This window comes from Kogia breviceps, chromosome 2 (genome assembly GCF_026419965.1).
Source record: "Kogia breviceps isolate mKogBre1 chromosome 2, mKogBre1 haplotype 1, whole genome shotgun sequence".
NCBI classification, from domain to species: Eukaryota; Metazoa; Chordata; class Mammalia; order Artiodactyla; family Physeteridae; genus Kogia; species Kogia breviceps.
The window spans coordinates 127069691-127090292 of record NC_081311.1 but is presented as its reverse complement, the minus strand read 5'-3'; the positions used below and the strand labels follow the sequence as shown (position 1 = coordinate 127090292).

The 20602-nt window shown below is 38.0% G+C and overlaps 1 protein-coding gene across 8 annotated transcripts in view; it reads right to left on the bottom strand.

The window, feature by feature from the left end:
- GPD2 (glycerol-3-phosphate dehydrogenase 2) overlaps positions 1-20602 on the bottom strand; it is a 149532-nt gene that overhangs the window by 108275 nt on the left and 20655 nt on the right. For 7 of the 8 annotated variants that reach the window (XR_010839119.1, XR_010839118.1, XM_067026058.1 and 4 more), the window contains one exon: positions 7381-7490. Coding sequence is in view for 6 of the 8 variants with exons in the window: in XM_067026058.1 (XP_066882159.1) it covers positions 7381-7482 (102 nt within the window). In the remaining 2 variants the exon portion in view is untranslated. Of the gene's footprint in view, positions 1-6018; positions 6046-7380; positions 7491-20602 lie in introns of those variants that run through there. The other variant, XM_067026060.1, reaches the window with a different exon arrangement.

Genomic DNA, 20602 nt, shown 5'->3' with positions numbered 1-20602 from the left:
ATGAAAAATGCCTCTGGAGATGTAAGACTGTTTACTCAGAACAAACAAGTCTGGTAGCCATAACTGCCTCACAAAGTTAAAAGCAATATGGTAAGCAGAAAGCCAACGTGTCACCTGATAATTTCAGCTACATTAGTGCTCAGGAAGATTTCTACTGATTTCAAACCCACAGATACTCTTTAGCTTAGGAGCCAGAAGAATGCTTAAAACAGGTTAAATTCTTAAAGATACTAAGTGCATTCAAAAAATAAATAGTTACATTCAATCAAAGATACTATTGAAAAGTGATACTTAAGTAGAATTTTTACAATTGAAATTTTCTCAGTTGACATCTTGTCCTAGATGCTATGTTTATGATTTTAAGTATAACTTAAAAAAAATTTAAGGCACTTTTAGTTTTACAAAAAAATTGAGAGGACATTCCAGAGATTTCCCATATACCTCCTACCCCACATACTCACAGCCTCCCCCATTATCAACATCACTCACCAGAGTGGCACATTTTTTAACCAAAGATGAACCTACATTGATACATCATAATCACCCAAAGTCAATAGTTTACTTAAGGGTTCACTCTTGATGTTAGACATTCTATGGCTTTGGACAATGTATAATGACATGTATCCAACACCACAGTATCACACAAAGTATTTCCATTGCCCTAAAAATCCTCTGTGATCTGCCTATTCATCTCCCTGCATACATCCCTGGCAACCACTGATCTTTTTACTGTCTCCAAAAAGTCTTGCCCTTTCTGGAAATGTCATATGGTTGGATTCATACAGTGGGTAGCCCTTTCAGATTGGCTTCTTTCACTGAGTAATACGCATTAAGGTTCCTCCATGTCTCCTCATGGCTTGATGGCTCATTTCTTTTTAGTGCTGAATAATGTTCCATTGTGTGGATGGACCACAGTTTATTTATTCATTCGCCTACTGAAGGCCATTTTGATTGATTCCAAGTTTTGGCAATTATGAATAAAGCTGCTACAAACATCCATGTGCAGGTTTTTGTGTGGACATAAGTTTTCAGCTTCTTTGGGTAAATATCAATAGGTGTGACTGCTGGATCATATGGTGAGAATATGTTTACTTTTGTAAGAAACCACCCAACTATGGCGTTCCGAAGTGGCTGTGCCATTGTGCATTCCCACCAACAATGAATGAGGGTTCCTGTCGCTCCACATCCTCACTAGTATTTAGTGTGCTTATGATTTTGATTGGTTGTGGTTATCATTTTGATTTCTCTTTGATTGATGTCCATCTTAACTTAAGGTTTCTCTAACCTCTACCAGTTTCTCTGGCCAGCAGTTAATGTAAGCAGCATTATGCCAATCAAAAGCTCATCTATTTAAAGAAACCTGGTGTTGTATCTTTCTTATTACGCCAAACAAGGCTAGGTCTATTTCAAATTTCTTATATCCTATATCAGGGAAAAGAAAGAGGTATAATAGATACTAAAGACCTGCTAACGTGTCAGGTACTGTGATCATTATCTTGTATATTCTGAACTGGTTAGTGCTTGGCAGGGGGGAAAAGCCTGGGAGTAAAGTGACAGTATCCTTACCTTATAAAGAAACTAGAGTTCTGGAAACTTTCATAACCTGTGCACGGTAACAAGCTCACCAAAACCCGGCCACACTTGTTTACAGACACATTCAGGGAGTCAAATGTCTTTTCATTTGAGGATCCATTAAAATAACCCCCAAAGTAGATCTTACTTTGACTAGATGTAATCATTCCATTTTTTTTGCTGCTGCACCAATCCTATCTTTTGAATTTTGGGTCATTGGTACTACCAATCAAAAGACCCTTGTTTACTAGGATCTCTTACAAATAATGTATTGAGAGGGAGAGACTGAGAGTAAAACAGTGTTCTCAAAATTCCTATGGATTTTAACTTTCATGCATCACTTTGCCTCTCATAAGTATTTTTCCTCACAAAGGTGGTATATAGGTTTACCCATAATTCAACTCACCTAATACTATCAACTCACTAACATCACCACTATCGTGTTTTTCATGTTCCCTTAATTACCACGCATAACAAAGTAAACTATAGCCTTTAGTAATCCACTCAAAGTATAGAACTATCTCTTACAAAGTGAGAGGCTATTTTGCAAAGCATGAAGATCCTGTCGTTAACAAATATTACTACATGATTGGCTTTAGGAAAGAATAAGTTTAATTGTATTCCCCTTCAAGCTAAATTCTGATTTACCCTCAAAAACCAGGTTTAGGGCTTCCCTGGTGGCGCAGTGGTTGAGAATCCGCCTGCCGTTGCAGGGGACACGGGTTCGTGCCCCGGTCCGGGAAGATCCCACATGCCGCGGAGCGGCTGGGCCCGTGAGCCATGGCCGCTGAGCCTGTGCGTCCGGAGCCTGTGCTCCGCAACGGGAGAGGCCACAACAGTGAGAGGCCCGCGTATGGCAAAAAAAAAAAAAAAAAAAAAAAACAGGTTTACACCCCCCCCCAAAAAAAACAGCTTTCTAAATTGTTTCACTATAGAATTACAAGAAATAGTGTTGTACTATAGATTCATGAATTTATCAAAAAGACTATATTCACATAACTTTTTAGGAACATATCACCATATAAATCAAGTCTGCCATAAATTATATAAGCTTAAGTAGAAAAAAAAAACCCACAGTGGGAACTTCAAGGAATTTGTTACTTACAACAGGAAGAAAGTTTAAGCCAATAATTGGGGTTGTCTACCTTGTTATTGGCTCATCTTCAGATCAGGAATCAAGTAGAAGAGAAAACAGAAGGGTGTTTGTGTGACCGTTTGTAGCCATTCTCCTACAAGCTCAGATGAAGGACAGGACATTTGCTACTAAACCTCAAAGTCTTAACACGGTATCCCTGAACCCAAGGGTCTCCAAAGATGAGAGCAACTTTCGTGCTCACTATATATCCATATAGTTATTCACACTTTATATTCATATCACCTGGGAATAACTAACACTTTTGGCAAGTTTACTATAGTCCAGGAATTCTCCCGGGCTTTACTGCCCCTATGAGGGAAGTACCACTGTTCTCCTCATCTTGCAGATGGGGGAAATATGAGGCCTAGAGAATTTAAGAAAATTTCCCATAGTCGCTCAGCTGTTCAGAAGCAGAGCTGCGTGTCCGATGCAGACAGCCTGCAAAGACGCTCCAAAGATCGTGTTCTCGTCCTTTCCGTTACGTTGTTGATGAACAGAACATCAATGAGAATCTCTCATTTCCTTGATTCTAATAATAGCACTGCTCACACTGAAAAGAGACTCCCTGCCTACGCGTGGTGCGGAAAAGAAGAAAAAACCATTCACATCTGGGCTTTGAGAAAACGCTCTGTGGTTCTCGGGCTTCACCTCAGAGCTGGCTCATAAAAGCCCACCACACCTCCAGAGTGGGTAACGGAAGGAACGCTCTGAGCACGCGGTACCTGAGAGGGTCACCCTCAGACCTGAAGAGATCTTTGTCACATCAACCACACCGCTGGGGTTCAAAAGAAGCCCACACTGTTACACCAGTTTCCAGCTAGGACCTAGAAGGTATGAAAGAAAAGTGGAGTTCAAAATGTTTTGAAGTTTCCAAAGAAAGGCCTTCAGTGTCTAATGAGAAGACAAAAGCCCGAGGCAGCCCTCAGTTAAAAGTTTGCAATCCTACCCTAGTTTTGCCCCCATCCTTCTCACCCCCCCCCCCCCCCCCACCGCCCAAGGAACCCTCCTGCAGCCCTGACTGGAACGCTCTCCACCACTGTTCCTTGCTAAGGTTTACAGCCTCCGAAGCTACCTGGGGCCCTCTCTCCTAATTAAAACGCCATTCTCCCACCAGCTTGGAATTAGAAAAGGAAGCTGTCCCATGAAGTAACACTTCTTTTTCACTAGATAGTAAGGAAACCCGAGAAAAGCAAACTGTCCGGAGAGGAAGACTGGATGTCTTCTAGGTCCCTTCCAATGAAAAGTTTATTATTAAACAGACCTATACTAAACAGTGAATGACAAATACCTTACTCATGAAAATCTGCACACCACTGCAGGGGTGTTTGCTTGCTATATCCCTGGTGGGATTTAAGATAGTACTGGGAAGTTTATATCCCACTACACAGCCTCCTGTTCCTTGGCATATGGCTGGTCTGGGGAAAGGAAAAACCAAGAAGGCTTTGTGCAAACTTAGTCACCTACGTGTGGGTGAGGGCATAAAAAGACAGGGAAAATGGAATGAATAGGAAGCCTCTCCAAGACCACTCAAAAAAATCCTACATGTATCACTGGAGGGGGCCTGGAGTGTGGATGCCATTTGTGGCCACAAACTTCCTTCCCTGCAGGTGGACACAGTCAAAAGAGGCCAACATTCCATTCATCTTTCCCCCATCAGCTTCCTCTCTGGAATTGAAGATTAAGGTCGCCCAGATCCAAAATATAATAACAACAACAACAACAACAATAACAGCTCTCTCCTTAGGCCACGATCTCCATCCTTTCTAAATCTGACCTTATTTATCTCAAAAGAAAAAAAATCTCTAGGCCTCACTTGGGTCAACAGTGGAGACTCTTCACCACTGAAAAACATAACATAAATGTTAATAGTATGCTTGCATGAAGAAAAGCCACACCATGAAGTAAAGTGGAACAAAAAAATCTTTGCTGTCACCTCTAACCTCCAACCTGCCCACAAGAAATGCCAGTCTTCACAAATGTCTCGATTTCCCCACCTACAGTAGCTTTTATTCAAGCAACTGAGTAAAAGGTAAGTGAACCACATCTTAGTGGATTTCATTGTGTTTTCCGTTTAATTAATCAAAAAAGTATATACAATAGTTTTCCTTTTATTCGTTTCCTTGCAAATACAAGCTAATTTGAAAGGGTTTTGTGAGCTGACCTGGCAGCTAAAAACACTTACAGCGCTATCCCGTCACCAAAGGTGCTGAAACAACTGACCAGCTTTTACAATCAACCCGTTTGTATTTGGAATACGACCTCTGCCTGTATTTTAGGAAGGAAGCTTTGCGTCAGGAATATCAAATGAGCACAAGCTAGGGGCCAGGGGATGCCAAGCGAGTGCAGGAATGCCAGCAAAATGTGCCTAAGCTTAAAAGTCAGCAGACAGTTTTCTCGGCCATCAGTACCTTGGGCTTTCAAAACCAACTTATTCTTAAAGGAAGACAGTTTATCAGTTGGAATCATTTCATAAAACTGAAAAAAAGATTAAAAACACAAGCCAATACTTTAAGCATTCCTCTCTAGAAAAATAGAGCATGCCCAGTCACATTTAAGGTCACAGCTTCTATAAAATGTAGCCAAATAATGGGTGTCAAGGGGCAGTTTTTTTCTTGACTATTGAAGTCAAGAAAATTGACTTCAATTGAAGTCAGGAAAATTTCCTCCCCTAGAATGGCTCTGATTGGCAGATATTCTCTGAGAGAGGACAGCTGAGGCCTGTGGTCATTTTCTGTCAATGGCTCAACTGAGTTGGTCTCCTCTCCCCCCTCACACACCCCTCTCTCCTTTTTTGCCAACCCCTATGGTTACATCCAAAACTGCTACCCAAAATATGCTCACGGCAGTGGCTTAAAGGGACAGGAATCACTACAAAAAGAATACACACACTTGGGCATATGTCTTATGAAACTCATTGATTGAATATGCCTATGGTGATTTTTCTCAAAAGAACTTGTCAGATTAAAATTATAAATGACTTGAAACTGCTGGTATCTGTTTCGTTTGGCTATTAGGGTGGTCACAATGTCTAACTTAGGAAGGAGAAAATGACAAAATGTCCCAGGAATCAATAGACCCTTGTTTTGCTTGATTTTACTGACTAAAATTAACCCCCAACTTGATGGACTGGAAGCAGTACCAACTGCTTATTCTATTCTGTGAAGTAGAAGAGAAGTCAGACAACAACGACAACAAAATATATTTCTGAAACAGTATTCCCTAGGTACAAAGTTAAGTTATAAATTCGGAAATAGAACATGCTTACGATTGTTAACAGACACGCACCATGTACAAATTTAGCAACAACTTACCATACTAGACATCGTGGCCTTTGGCACTGGCATTTTCCAATATCGTTTCAGATACCACTGGTAAAAGATGGCAGAAGTAATCTAATCTGCTAAAGTCCATGTCCCAAACAGAACTGCACTTCTAAAATAGCCTGAGCAAAAACAACATCTTTTCACACTTACTTTTAAGGAACCAAGGAAACATTTTAAAAGAAATAGTGCATCAAGCATGTTCAGCAGGTGAGAATGAGCTTCAACAGCAAGTCAGTAATACCTGCAACATGTATACCTAGGGAAACCGTAAGAGTAATGTGCTCACCCAGCACAACCTATTCAATATCGTCCATCTTTAGGAGGTAGTACTAGAAATTAGCTTCTTTTTTATTTATAAGCCAGCAAATTGATTATTCTTAATATGTGTTTTTCACGTGGTATTTCCCATTCAGGACATGGGACTCCAAGCAATGTGGCTGGCTCCACCACCATGTAGCACAAAGAAACAGAAACAACATGTACAGGATAGCCCAGGCAGGGCTTAAAGGTTCTCACGAAAATGTAGGATGTGAGTAGTTCATAGATAGCCCAGCTACAAATAGCTTCCCAAATTCCTTCACCTCCATCTTTGAATCGGAAACGCACCAACCAACTGGTATCACAAAATGCCCTAATGACATAGGGAAGGGGGAACAGGAGATTAATACTAACTACTGAGGTTAGTATTTCAAGCCTGCAAAGAACAAAACCATTCACCAAAGTTATTTCCTGGCATCAATTTGAACTATGGGAAGGCATGGTTGTACTGCAAAGGGGAAAAAAAACAAAATGAAAATAAACTGAACATTTTAAATTATTTGGAAACTTCATACCAATCTGATTTTCATAGCTTTCTCCCACTAAAAATTTTACCCAATATAAAGTAATAAAACTACATAAGTAACTAAACCTTTCAGAAATAAACCCAAGATTCTAAGTTGAGCCTTTTGTATAGGCTCTTTCTTTTTCATTTCCTTTCTCAGCTGCCTGCCTTCTAATAAGACAAACTCTTGGCAGGAAAATAGAAGGTATCCAGACATTTGGATGAATTAGACAAGGAAAGTATAAATGAATAAACCCTGGCACTTGGAAATGAAGCAGTCTTTTAAAACCAAAGGGCCAAAACAGAGGCTAAATAATATAATGCTTTCTGAAAAAGAAATTTATTTTTTTTAAAAATGAGATATACACAGCTCTCAAGGATCATTAAGGCAGTATTCTAAATTAGTGTCTTTCAGATCAAGCTGAGACAGTAATTTCTAAACAATACCATTAGCCTACACACGCCCCATACACAGTTCTTTAACAGATTTGTTTCATATTATAATCAATACATGAACAGTTACTTACTTGCTTCCTTCTGTAATGAGCAAACTGAGAAAGGCCTAGAACAGTTGCAAGAGCACCTCCTCCAACAAGAATAGTCCCTTTCACTGCCTTTTGAAATGCCATTTCTTAGCCTACAGAGACAAAAAAAGAAACAAAAAAGTTATTTGGGATTTTTATCACATAATAATCCAATAACAAAAAGAGACTGCCTAGATTATGAAATTATGTTAAACATGAAAGAAAACACACAATAAGGAATTTGTTAACATACCAATTTGTATACCACAATTCAAAAACAATACACAAAAAAACCTAGGAAACTGACTTTATTAAATGACCATCCAATAGGAATTAAAGAGAGAAAAATTCAGAAACAACTGAGGTTATCTACATAGTATAAAGTCAAGAGAGCTGTGAAAAGAAATGTGTACCTGACAAAACTGCATGCTGTACTTGCAAATTTGTTCAACCACTAATCCCCTCCACAAAAAGAACTGGTGGAAGTCTTCTGTCACTCAACAGGACAATGAACCTTATGCCTGCTTTGGGTTCTTAGGCAAGTGTTGAATTCCACTCTGGTACAACTCCCTTCCTGAGTTTTCCCCTTCCGAATAAAGCTCTCACTAAAACCAAAAGCCAACACATTTACATTTCTATCCCTGGAAGAGTCTACACTTTACAGATAAAAAGTAAAAGAAAACCATGCCATGATCCTTCTACAAAATGACAGATATAACACTGCTATAATTCCTTTCATTAAGGGAACTTAAAAAAAAAAAAAAAAAAAAAAAGGTTTCTTCTAGCCAGAGTTGCATGGCACCAAAATTTCAAGGGGAAACCCTCCAGATCAAGCACTCCTTCGTGCTCACTGTATATTTCTAAATAAAGTCTTGTACTGTGTTAGCTCTTGACTTTCTTTCTTCTCACTTGTTAAAAAAAAAAAAAAATTCCACTATTGGATTGACGGAATTTCTTAATTTTTTTTTTGAGGACTTAAATAGTCTAACTTTTTCAGAAGCCAAAAAAAATAAAATAAAATAAATAAAAAATAAAAATTCCAACGAAAAACATCTTACTCTCTTTTATTCTGCTAAACAAAAAAAAAAAAAAAAAACAGAAAAATGATAACACTGTGTGATCACCTAAAAACAATTCTAACTTAAAGCTGATATTTAGCAATTTGACCTGCCTAAGTCTTTCACTTACAAAAGCAGCTGGCACACCCACGTGTTACAGGGAAGCCACTACCCTACTTTCCTGAATGGGTGGAGTTCTGACCTGTCTGGACGACATAACTTATGCTTTACAGATATCTCACAACTCAAATTATTTAATATGAAATCAATTTTAACCTAGGATAGTAAAAAACATATAGTATCTCAACGTAAATTATGATATAGTTAAAATGTTTGAGTTCAGGGACTTCCCTGGTTGCACAGTGGTTAAGAATCCGCCTGCCAATGCAAGGGACATGGGTTCGATCCCTGGTCTGGGAAGATCCCACATACCGCAGAGCAACTCAGCCCATGCGCCACAACTACTGAGCCTGCGCTATAGGGCCTGTGAGCCACAACTACTGAGCCCATGTGCCACAACTACTGAAGCCCACACGCCTAGAGCCCATGCTCTGCAACAAGAGAAGCCAGTGCAGTGAGAAGCCGCACACCGCAACAAAATGTAGTCCCCACTCGCCATAACTAGAGGAAGCCCACGTGCATCAATGCAGACCCAACACAGCCAAAAATAAATAAATAAATTTATATATTAAAAAAAAAGTTTGAGTTCATGTTGACTGAATAGAATCTATTAGCATAACTATCCTAAATCAAAGAATTTCAAGTGCAGTTGGTCCCTATGACTCTACAGAAAATCCATTTTGGAATACTATAAATTATATACTAAAATAAAAGCTGGCATTTCTTAAAATTTTATTTTTCTTCTGATCTCATTCTTTTCTGACAAACTCCTAAATTCTAAGACTCATCTTTATTTTTAAGATTCTCACCAGAAAAATGTCACATGTATACGTTCTTTACTGCTGGAGGTCTCTTCTTTCCCATCCCTTCTCTGCATCAACCATCGCCTCTCTCCCAAGTTATGTAAAAGAGTTGGTGTATGTTGGCTGGGGCTTCCATTCATCATTCAGTCAACCCTAAGAAAAACCTAACGTCCATGATTGTTTTGATGGTGAAAACCGCAATTGAGCCAACTTGGAAGGCACCCCTTTGTCATAGCTTAGCATCACCATTCCTAGTACTGCTGTAAATGTTCATATGTGTGCCTATCGCACAACAGAAACCCTAGCAGCCTGGCGATAGCATGCTATCCCCTGGCTAACTGGGCTTCCCTGATAATTAGAGACAGAGAATAGAGACCTAGTTCTATTTACCTAAACAATGCCTGTGCCCACCCCATATAGATAGCGTCCTGGCAGTCCCTTGGATGTAAGTTTTGTAGGTGGTTGACTTTAGCTCAGTATCATTGCTTCTGTCTCGTTGATAATGTCATTGATGAAATCACAAAGGACACCACACATCAATATAGCTAACTGAGGGATGTTATACAACATAGTCATAAAGTGTCTCAGCAGAGGTGTTCATTCAGCCAGTTACATTTGGAGCTAGTTTTTCCAATTGTGTAGTTCCCTACATTCCCTGCTTACCTTATTATACTGCCTCAATTTGATTTTCCTGAAACCAAAACTTGCTAAGGAGGATATCTTCATGAATTTTCTCAATGAGTCACAAATACTATGGAAGAACTGCATTGACATATTATTTTTCAGAGTTATTGATAATATTGGCTATAATAAAGTTTCTTTTTTCAGTATTTTCATAAAATAACCTATGCTTAAATATTATTGTTTCTATTGTGATCAAATTTATCCACAAGATAATCTAGCTGGTTGTAACGAATAAATCACTCTTACAAAAGCACAGAATCAGTTGACTTCACCTGACTCTCCCAAGATTATGATGATGATGATCATCATCATCATTAATGTTATAATGACAATATTTGCCATTTATTGAGTTATTTGCTAGGTAATGGGTACCATGCTTTTAATTCTTTATATATATCAGCTCATATCACCCTCACAACATCCTAATTTCATAAAAGAGGCACTTGAAGTTCAAAGAGAGTAGGGGATTTGTCCTAGGTCATTCCCTAGTAAGTGACAAAGCCACAGCTTAGTCTTTGCTCCTAATCCTAGGTGGTTCTGCCCTGCCTTTGCTCTGAAAAGCTAACCTCTCCCCAAGAGCCACACCATATTTTGCTTTTACTCCCAAAAGAAAACCCTATTCACAAGCAGTCACCCAAAGTGTACAGTCCCTCAGCATTAGGTTTCTCTAAGGCAATAAGGAAGACTCTGACAAAATATCTGCTAGTAACCTTCTGCCAGATAATGTAAAAACTTTGTTTTAATGTTGACAGAAAGAAATGTAAAACCAGACTAATGTTAAACTATGTGCTGTGAACTACTTATACCCACTTACATTCCATTATAAGGAAAAAAGTTTTCACAATGATGACAAAGAGGAAAAGATTGCTTCCTTCTACATAAAAGCTGCAACCAGGAAGTTAGCAAAGCCTGGGAATTAAAATGTCAATAAATCTTTACCTTTCGCAACTAAAAGTATGAGAAAGTCAGAGGTAGAAGAGAAAACCAGAGGTAGAAAAGAAAACCGGAGGTAGAAAAATCACCTAAAAATAAAATTAGCTTAGTTATAATAGCCTGATGTCTATGTTAAATAGCCTGTGAATAAATCACACATACATTGACTCAGGACTGGCTCCTGCACTTGCACAGACCAATGCCAGCCCTCTAATTCTTGCAAGGAGAACACCAGGCAACTAAACAAAACCTTAAACAAAGTTAGTCAACTAAATATATCTGTGAGTTTATCAACTGCTCTCAAGAGGACTGCAATCAATTTGGAGGATTAAATATCAAAGTCTGTCTTATAACTGTCTTATAACTAGTTGTGCTACACTGAATGTTATTAATACTCTGATAGACAGAAGACCCTGAATAGCCAAAGCAATCTTGAGAAAGAAGAACAAAGCTGGAGGCATCTCAATTCCTGACTTCAAACTATATTACAAAGCTATCATAATTAAAACAATATGATACTGCCATAAACACAGATACACAGATAAATAGAACAGAATAGAGAGCCCAGAAATAAACCCATGCATATATGGTCATTTAATTTTCAACAAAGGAGCCAACAACATACACTGGAAAAATGACAGTCTCTTCAATAAACGGTGATGAGAAAACTGGACCAGCCACATGCAGAAGAATGAAACTAGACCACTTTCTTACACCATACAAAAAAATCAACTTAAAATGGATTAAAGACTTAAATGTTAAGACCTGAAACCATAAAACTCCTAGAATAAAGCATAGAGGGTAAGCTCCTTAACATTGGTCTTGGCGATGATTTTTTTTTAATTTGATACTAAAAGCAAAGACAAAAAAAGCAAAAAAAAACCAAAAACAAAAATGAGTGGGACTACATCAAACTAAAAAGTTTCTGTACAGCAAAGAAAACCATTAACAAAATGAAAAGGCAACCTAATGAATGGAATAAAATATTTGCAAATCATATCTTTAATAAAGGGTTAATATCCAAAATATATAAAGAACTCATACAACTCAATAGCAAAAAAAAAAAAATTCAATTTAAAAACAGGCAGAATGACTAAGTAGACATTTTTCAAAAGAAGACATACAAATAGCCAATAGGTACATGAAAAGGTGCTCAACATGAATAATCATCAGGGAAATGCACATCAAAATCACAATGAGATACCACCTTACACACACACACACACACACACACACACACAAAATGAGGTAAGTGTTGGCAAGGATGCAAAGAAAAGGGAACCCTTTTGCACTGTTGATGGAGATGTAATTAACATAGCCACTATGTGAAAACAGTATGGAGGTTCCTCAAAAAATTAAAAATAAAACCACCATATAATCCAGCAATTCCACTTCTGGGTGTATATACAAAAGAAATAAGATCACTATCTCAAGGAACTATCTGTACCCCCATGTTCATTCCAGCATTATTTGTAATAGCCAAGACATGGAAACAATCTAGAGTGTCCATCAATGGATGAATGGATAAAGAAAATGTGATACACACACACACACACACACACACACACACACACACATACACACAGAGAGAGAGGAATATTATTCAACCATGAAAAAAGAAGGAAACCCTGCTATTTGCAATAATATGGATAATAATAATAAATGGATGAAACTTGAGGGCATTATGCTAAGTGAAATAAGACACACAGGGAAAGACAAATACAGTATGATCTTACATGTAGAATCTAAAAAACCCCAACTCACAGAAACAGAGAAGAAATTAGTGGTTGCCAGAGACAGGGGGTGGGAGGTGAGAGAAATGGGTGAAGGTGGTCAGAATGTTTCAGTTATAAGATAAATAAGTTCTGGGGAAGTAATGTACAGCATAGTGACTAGTTAACAATACTGAATTGCATATTTCAAAGTTGCTAAGAGAAGAAATCTTCAAAGTGCTCATCACAAGGAAAAGAAACCGTAACTATGTGAGGTGATGGATGTTAACTAAACTTACTATGATAATCATTTCATTATATATATATATATATATATATATATATATACACATATATATATAATGTTATATATGTTATATAATCATGTTTATGTTATATAATCATTATAATGTTATATAATCATTATGTTTTATGTTTTAAACAAATACAATGTTACGTGTCAATTTTATCTCAATAAACCTGGAAGAAAAAAAAAAACACATTTAAATTACAGCCAAAAGAAAGGAATAGCTCAAAGTGGAAATAGGGAATCACGGTAAAGCACTATCTGATACCATTTTCATCAACCAGAAGATATAGCACAGAATAAAACTAAGATGCTATTTCTCCTTTGTTCTATTCTAACTCAAGCACTGAGTTATCATGCCCTCCAAGAAAGAAAGGAATCACTAAATGGACAGTGATTATACTCCACCTGAATTTCTGTGACTTGGGTTGCCTCAAAATGAGTGGAAGGGCTGGAAGGGTTTATAAATGAAGCAGGCTGTTAAATTACATTATTTGCTAAACCATGTCAATATCAAATTGAAAAAAAAAAAAAAATCAGTGACTATCCAGTCAAGATGGCACAGTGAATTTATGCTTCAACTCATCCTGTACGCTCTAAACGCACGGTAATGACAAACAAAATAGAAATAAAAAAACCATACACACAAACATATACACACATATATACTCTGAGAGAAAAGAAAGCAAGGTACTATATCATTGCAGTGAAAAGAGATTAATTCTCACTAAAAGAATTAAAGAAGGTTTCAGAAGACAGGCTACTTGAAAAGTCTCTTGAAGAAAAAAGGATCTGGAGGGTAGTGAGTATGGGCAGGTCTGGATTGAGAAAGATTTGGAGGAGAAAGAGGAACATCATGGTAACGTTCAGGAGGCATGCAAGTTGTTATCTGGTTTGACTGGAGATGATGTTTTGAAAATGAGGTTTAAAAAGAAGTCCAGGGCAAGAGATAAGAACATTCTGTACATGTGAAATAAGATACTTTTCTATGATATTCTGTTGGCCATGAGAGCTGAGATTCCAGAGAAAGGAAGCAAGCTGCTTCATCTCATGACTTATGAAGAATGTTCAAGTCGATTTTGGTGTTGAAGCTTATGATGAAGACTGAGGGACCAACTGGAAGGCAATAAAATAGTCCCCACATGACAAGAAAGCCTGGTTTAGGACACCACTGAAAAGTACTAAGGCAGACATTGATGCTTTGCAGAAATCTCTAATGACAGCACTCTGTTAGAGACCATTACAGAATCTGACAAGTGATTACAGAAGGAAACAGGAAGAGACTGAAGGTCATAAGGGGCTTTAGCCTGGGTAACTGGGGATTTGCCCCAATGTTACAACATTAAGGATCAGAAAGAGAAGCAAGTTTAAGGGAGAAGAGGAGTTCATTTGGAAGCAAAAAATATGTAAGATCTTGACAGAACACCTACAGAGAGAAAACAGCAAACATACAGATAGGAGGGTCTTAAACTTAGAAGAGTCGTCGTAGCTAAAGCTATGGTGTGAGGAATTTTCTGCCTAAAACTGACAGATAATACCTGCTCACAATAAAATGTACTTATTGCCAGCAAAACAAAAACTGGACTTGCCACTTCTCAAAGTTTGCTGACCCACGCTTCTAGCTAATCCTGCAACTTATCTGGCTCCACAGGATTCTTGGCTGTCCTTTTAGGACTCTCATTGTAGATAGAGTGACTTCGACAATGAAGACAAAGCTCAGACCCTATCTTAAATAGTGCCTGCGTGCTCACCACTTCCGCCTTCCTCCTGCTCATTGGTAAGGCTACTCTAACAGCTAAATCATGTATTTAGATGACTTAACCACACACTTGAGAATTAAAAACAAGAAATAACCACCCACTGGAAGCGGCTGGGGTTCCCCTTGGCAACTACTCACAAGCAAATTTATTCCAGAACAAAAGCACACTTCCTGGCCCCGGAATTCTCAAAATAGAGTCCTCAAACTCCTCTCCCTGTCTTGCAGTCCTAGCTTCTCTCTTAATTCAGCATAAATAAAAATCTCTCCAAATAGATTTATCACTCCTCTGTGGAAGGATCCCTTCACTTCTACAAAAACTCTCCTATCCTCTGATCTCTTGCATAGAAACAGCTATTTCCATTTTAACCTCCATGCTCTCCATTAATTTAAGAAAAATTGAGACTTCTCAGGGTTTTGAGTCTTATGCCAGCATAGATGCAAACACATTTCTTTCCATCCCTCACAAGAATTACCAGTGTGGGTGCTGGGGAGGGAGGAGGATAGCTCAAAGATCATTTTCAGAAGAGTCACTTCAACCACAAGCCTTGTCCCTGGAACATGTGTTCTCTAGCAAGATATAAAGGTATTCCATGCCCCTCTGATCACCTACACTGAGAACCCAAGATGAACAAGGCATTTAAAACATAAAATAAAACTCCCATAATGTAACCTAGATGTAGCATGTGCTACTTCACTCAGCCCTTTACCTAAGCAGATGCAGGTCCAAAGGTAGGAAGACGCTCCTTACACTTCAGTTGTGCAGCCACCCTCCTTGTGGCTGTGCAAGGAAAGCCTCCCCCTCATCTATTTTGAGTCATGACACTCCGTCAAACCCACAGATGGCACAAGTCAGAGTGCTAGGCCTCAAGATCCACCTGCACACAAATTCAGTGACTTAAGGGAGAAAGTTGCATGAATCTTACTAAATAAGGGTGCAGGGCCTCATCAGAGGAAGTCCTACCCAGAAAGTCATGGAACTTGACAGCAAGTTCACAGCAAAATGGAAGAACAGGGAGTGAACGCAAAAGCACCTTCCCACCCAAGTAGTTTTAACTATAAAAGTCAAGGTTCTGGGGGTGCTTTGAACTAGGCATGTTTCAACAAAGCAAACCCTTTATTCTTCCAGTTGATGTGGTAGCAAATGTTATGCATACTTTCCTATAAGAAAGAATATCACAGTTTAGGCACACCAAGCCTAAGCCTGATAAAGTGCTTACACAAACAAGTACCAATCAAAGCACACCATGTACTAACTGCCTCTTTCCCCAAGGTTGACTTTATAGAGGGGAGAATGATTAGCGCTCTGCCTACAAATGTATCCTCCCCAGCCAAGCAGAGAGGAACTTCTGCACACATACATCTTACACAGCAGCATGTGATCCCTACAGAAACAAAGAGTGAGCCCTCAAGCATGCTTTTTGAAAGCTGTCAGACATAAACGAACAAAACAGTCAACATCAGAGGCGCATCAGCCTGTTCTCTGCAAACAGAGAGGAGCCCTAGTCCATAAACTGAAATTGAATTATTCTTTTTTCAGTTGCTTTAAACATTTTTGAAAAGGAATTAGACCAAGTCCCAATAGAAAATGGACCTAAGGGTTATCCACCAAAGATTATCCCAATGGAAATAGTGAATGTATCAAATCCTGAAAAAACAGGAGACAAGTACTTAAAAGTGTCTTCACCTTCCCTAGGCCTTCCTCTATTGTGTGCATATATATATATACACATACATACATAAATATATATTTTTTCCCTAAACCACAAACACATAATAACAATGATAACAATTTACAGCCTACAGTTGTAAAAAATACATACACTGAACAAGGATATCAAAGGACAAACAAAAAGATTTTTCTGAAATCACTGAGAAAAGTATTCTCCTGAAAAACAAGATAAATGAAAGAACCATGTAAAAGTCAGCACAAAACTTATAAATGTAATGAGTCCTCAGACTCTGGATGTCCAAAATTTTGGCCTGTGGCTGATGAGGAAGCTCAGGCAACGTCTGGATGGCTGGCACAGCATCCAAACCCTAGCTTGGTCCCTGTCTTTCACACCCTATCCAAAAGCCAGACTGCTTTAGGGAAGGGCAGGTTCCATTTCCAATGAATTTCCCCAGGAAATCCCTTGCCAGAAGGGCCCAACCCAAAAGATGGAAAAAAAAAAAATCTCAATGACTGGAGAGTATTTTAAGAAAGACAAAAGAGAAACAGAATCGGGCAACAAAGAGAAAATGAAAGAAGACAAACACTATATTTGTATTGGTCCACATAGCTTCAAGCCAGAAGGTACTTTGGAAATGATTCCTCCTAGTCACTCTAGGGCACCTTTAGGTCAATTATATCATTTTAGAACAAACACAACACACAGCTACAGATGACTGAGAGAGAGGTTAGCCCAGGACCATCCCTCAGGCTCAAAGGACAGCAGGCGCCTGGAAGCTTGACAGGAGTTGGCACAGAAAAGGGCTGCGCTGGTTTCAGAGGTTCAAATCAGACTTTAAGAAATATAAGCAAGGGCTTCCCTCGTGGTGCAGTGGTTGAACGTCCGCCTGCCGATGCAGGGGACGCGGGTTCGTACCCTGGTCCGGGAAGATCCCACGAGCGGCTAGGCCCGTGAGCCACGGCCGCTGAGCCTGCGCGTCCGGAGCCTGTGCTCCGCAACGGGAGAGGCCACAACAGTGAGAGGCCCGCGTACCGGAGAAAAAAAAAAAAAAAAAAAAAGTAAGCAAAAGGCACCAACCCCCCCAAAAAAGAGGAGAAAATAAAGTCAACCATTTAAAATGAGCCAGTTAGAAGTCTCTATCTGTTTATAAAAATTCAACTCAAACATTATCACATGAATTATTTTGGTGTAATTTTTGTTGTTTTTTAATTTAATATGCAATGCCACAACCAATTAAAGCATTTACTTCACAAAGTCCTCTAAAATGAAAACATATCAAAAGGGAAGAAGGCCCCAGAAGAACAAGAGGATACATGCTCACACTCTGTCATTTATTACGTAAGACTCAATTTAAAAAAACTAAATAGGGTTTCCAAGGCAACTTCCATATTATGTATTTATGTTTTCTGCCATTTCTAAAATGCATACCAATACTATAAAGTCACAGATTTGACCCTTTTCTCTTATTTTCATGAGATTCACTCTAGAATTACAAGAAATCAATGAAGCCCATCTCAGCTAATAATAGATTTATATTCATTAAATGCAAATGATCATAGTTTAATTCATAATGGAATGATTTCCACTATATTTGCTCTCCATAGAATTGCTATTAAAAATCATGAAGAACTATAATTAGTTCATGCAGGTGAACTTGTTTTCCATTTTAAAATCATTTTAAAACTGAAATTAATATATATTCTCTATCATCTTAGATATGTTAATGGATTGTTGTTTAAAGTTGTAAACTCCTATCAGTGATTTTCCATAAAAATATATGTCTGCCTTCTTTGTTTACCATATATGTAATTTAAGGTAATCCTGAGAGGCATAAAATAAAATGCCCCTATAAGAGAAATTCTGGAGTATTCCTTCCCCAAAATGCCCACCCCTTATAAAGACACAAATCAGGTTAAGGAATTGAGTGGATAGCATGTCAACTATGAAATAATAAACTTGCATTTATGTATCAACTAATAAGAAATGCCTCACTTGAAAAGAATACAGCAGACAATGAAAAAAGCTTTAATTCTGTCTTGAAGAATAAGAAATGTTACCAGTGAATCACACACAAAAATAATTCTTTAGGCAAACAGACCACACTAGTCCTGTAATTTTTTTTTTTTTTGGCTGCATTGGGTCTCCTTTGCTTTCTCTAGTTGCAGCAAGTGGAGGCCACTCTTTGTTGTGGTGCGTGGGCTTCTCTTGTTGCAGAGCACGGGCTCCAGGCACGCGGGCTTCAGTAGTTGTGGCACACAGGCTCCATAGTTGTGGCTCGCGGGCTCTATAGCGCAGGCTCAGTAGTTGTGGCGCACGGGTTTAGTTTCTCCGCAGCATGTGGGATCTTCCAGGACCAGGGATTGAACCACGTCCCCTGCATTGGCAGGCGAATTCTTAACCACAGCGCCACCAGGGAAGTCCCACTCCTGGGCTTCTTGCAGTCTTTCTGCCCCTTTACTAACCGTATTGTTGGGTTAGGAAATGGTTCACATTCTTCTAGCAGCATAAACCCCCTTTTTTAAGATTTTACATTCTGTTATAGAGTCTACTTCAGTAATTAAGACAAGAAAAAACCCTTTACTTTTTTATAGAATAAACTGCAAACCAAATAACTCAAAATATCTAGCTTTACACTAAAATATATCAAGCCTCTCCTCCGGATTTATTATAAACATAACAAACCCTTATAAAGTAATAACAATCATGGCTGTTGACTACACACTCTAAAATTTTCCATAAGAAAACATCTACTTCATTATATAAAAAGGGTTTAGGTGCTATAAAATAGTGCGCAGGCACTGTGAATCAAATGAAAAGGTTTTTAACACATATAGGTTATAATGAACTTTAGTCAAAAGAAATATACCCTAAGAAAATTTCAATTAATTTAGCATGTTCAGAAAAGGAAGTGCTTAAGATAATTAAGCTTCTTTTTGCATGGATCTTAATCAGAGATCTGTTTTGTTGTTATCCAATATCATATATTTTTAAGAAATAGGGCATTATGAATTAGGAAAAACTATCTACTAAATATAGGGATTTTTTTAAGGCTCAAAAAAATCTTAAAGAGACTTAAGATCATTTTTCCAAAATCTCTTTTTTTTGAATAGCACAGATATAGAAGTTTTGAGAATCTGCCTTAGAATGTTATAAGCACAAACAAAACTTTGAAAAACTGGCTTTTTTTTTTACTTCAAAATGCTGATGCCAATTGAGTTAACTCAGCTTTATTCATTATTTTTATCACCAAATACAAGGAAAATGTACCAATTCTTTCAAAAGTTCCAGTAGCAATTGCATTATATATGTCATTAAAGATGCATTTTAGGAAATACTTGTTGAAGATAGTTTATGAAATCTGGGCTCATAAAAAACTATGATATTTTTATGATAATTAGTTATAGCACAATAATTTCAGTTAATTTAATTTACTTACATTGTAAATTAAAAAGTTCTAAATTTAATTACAGCTCTATTAATGCATAAGACATCGTTGGGAGTTATAACAGAGACCAAAAAGTATATGGAGTGGGGAGACCATTTATTCTGCTTCCTTGAGCTGGAGAAGATCCCCAGGAAATAAAGCTAACCACTTTTTACATCCTGTAACCACTTTTCCCCTATAGCCTGCTGAAATTTGCATTTAAAATTCACTCTCCTACATATCTAATAATCCATTGCATGTATAAATCTAGCTATCAACAAAGGGTCAAATTACACACAAAAACCATAGATGCAAAGAAAATCTAAGATGTACTACAACAAAATAATCATATTTTTATATTATTTAGCTTAGTGATGACACTCCCTAAAAATGTCTCACCCTTAAGGAAGTAAGAATCAGACAACAGGAGAGAAAGACTGCAGTAATTCATATTTCTAACAAAAATTTCTTTCAAAAGTATGGAATACATATCATACAACAGTTTGTAAATGCTCCATCCCCTGGCCCCTCAGAAAGGAGAAGAAAAGATAGTAGGTCTTCACCTATGCAAAAGTAATAAACAAAGCTGTATTTCCATCTCAGTCACCTTGGCTAAAACAGTCTTGGTCATAAGATCTTATTGTCCCCACTTGAATGAGGCATCCTCTCCAAGCCTCTCCTTTTTAGATTTTTCTTTTCTTCTTTAAAAGGACAGGCACACACCCTAAGTGGAAAGCTTTCAAGTACTAGACTAT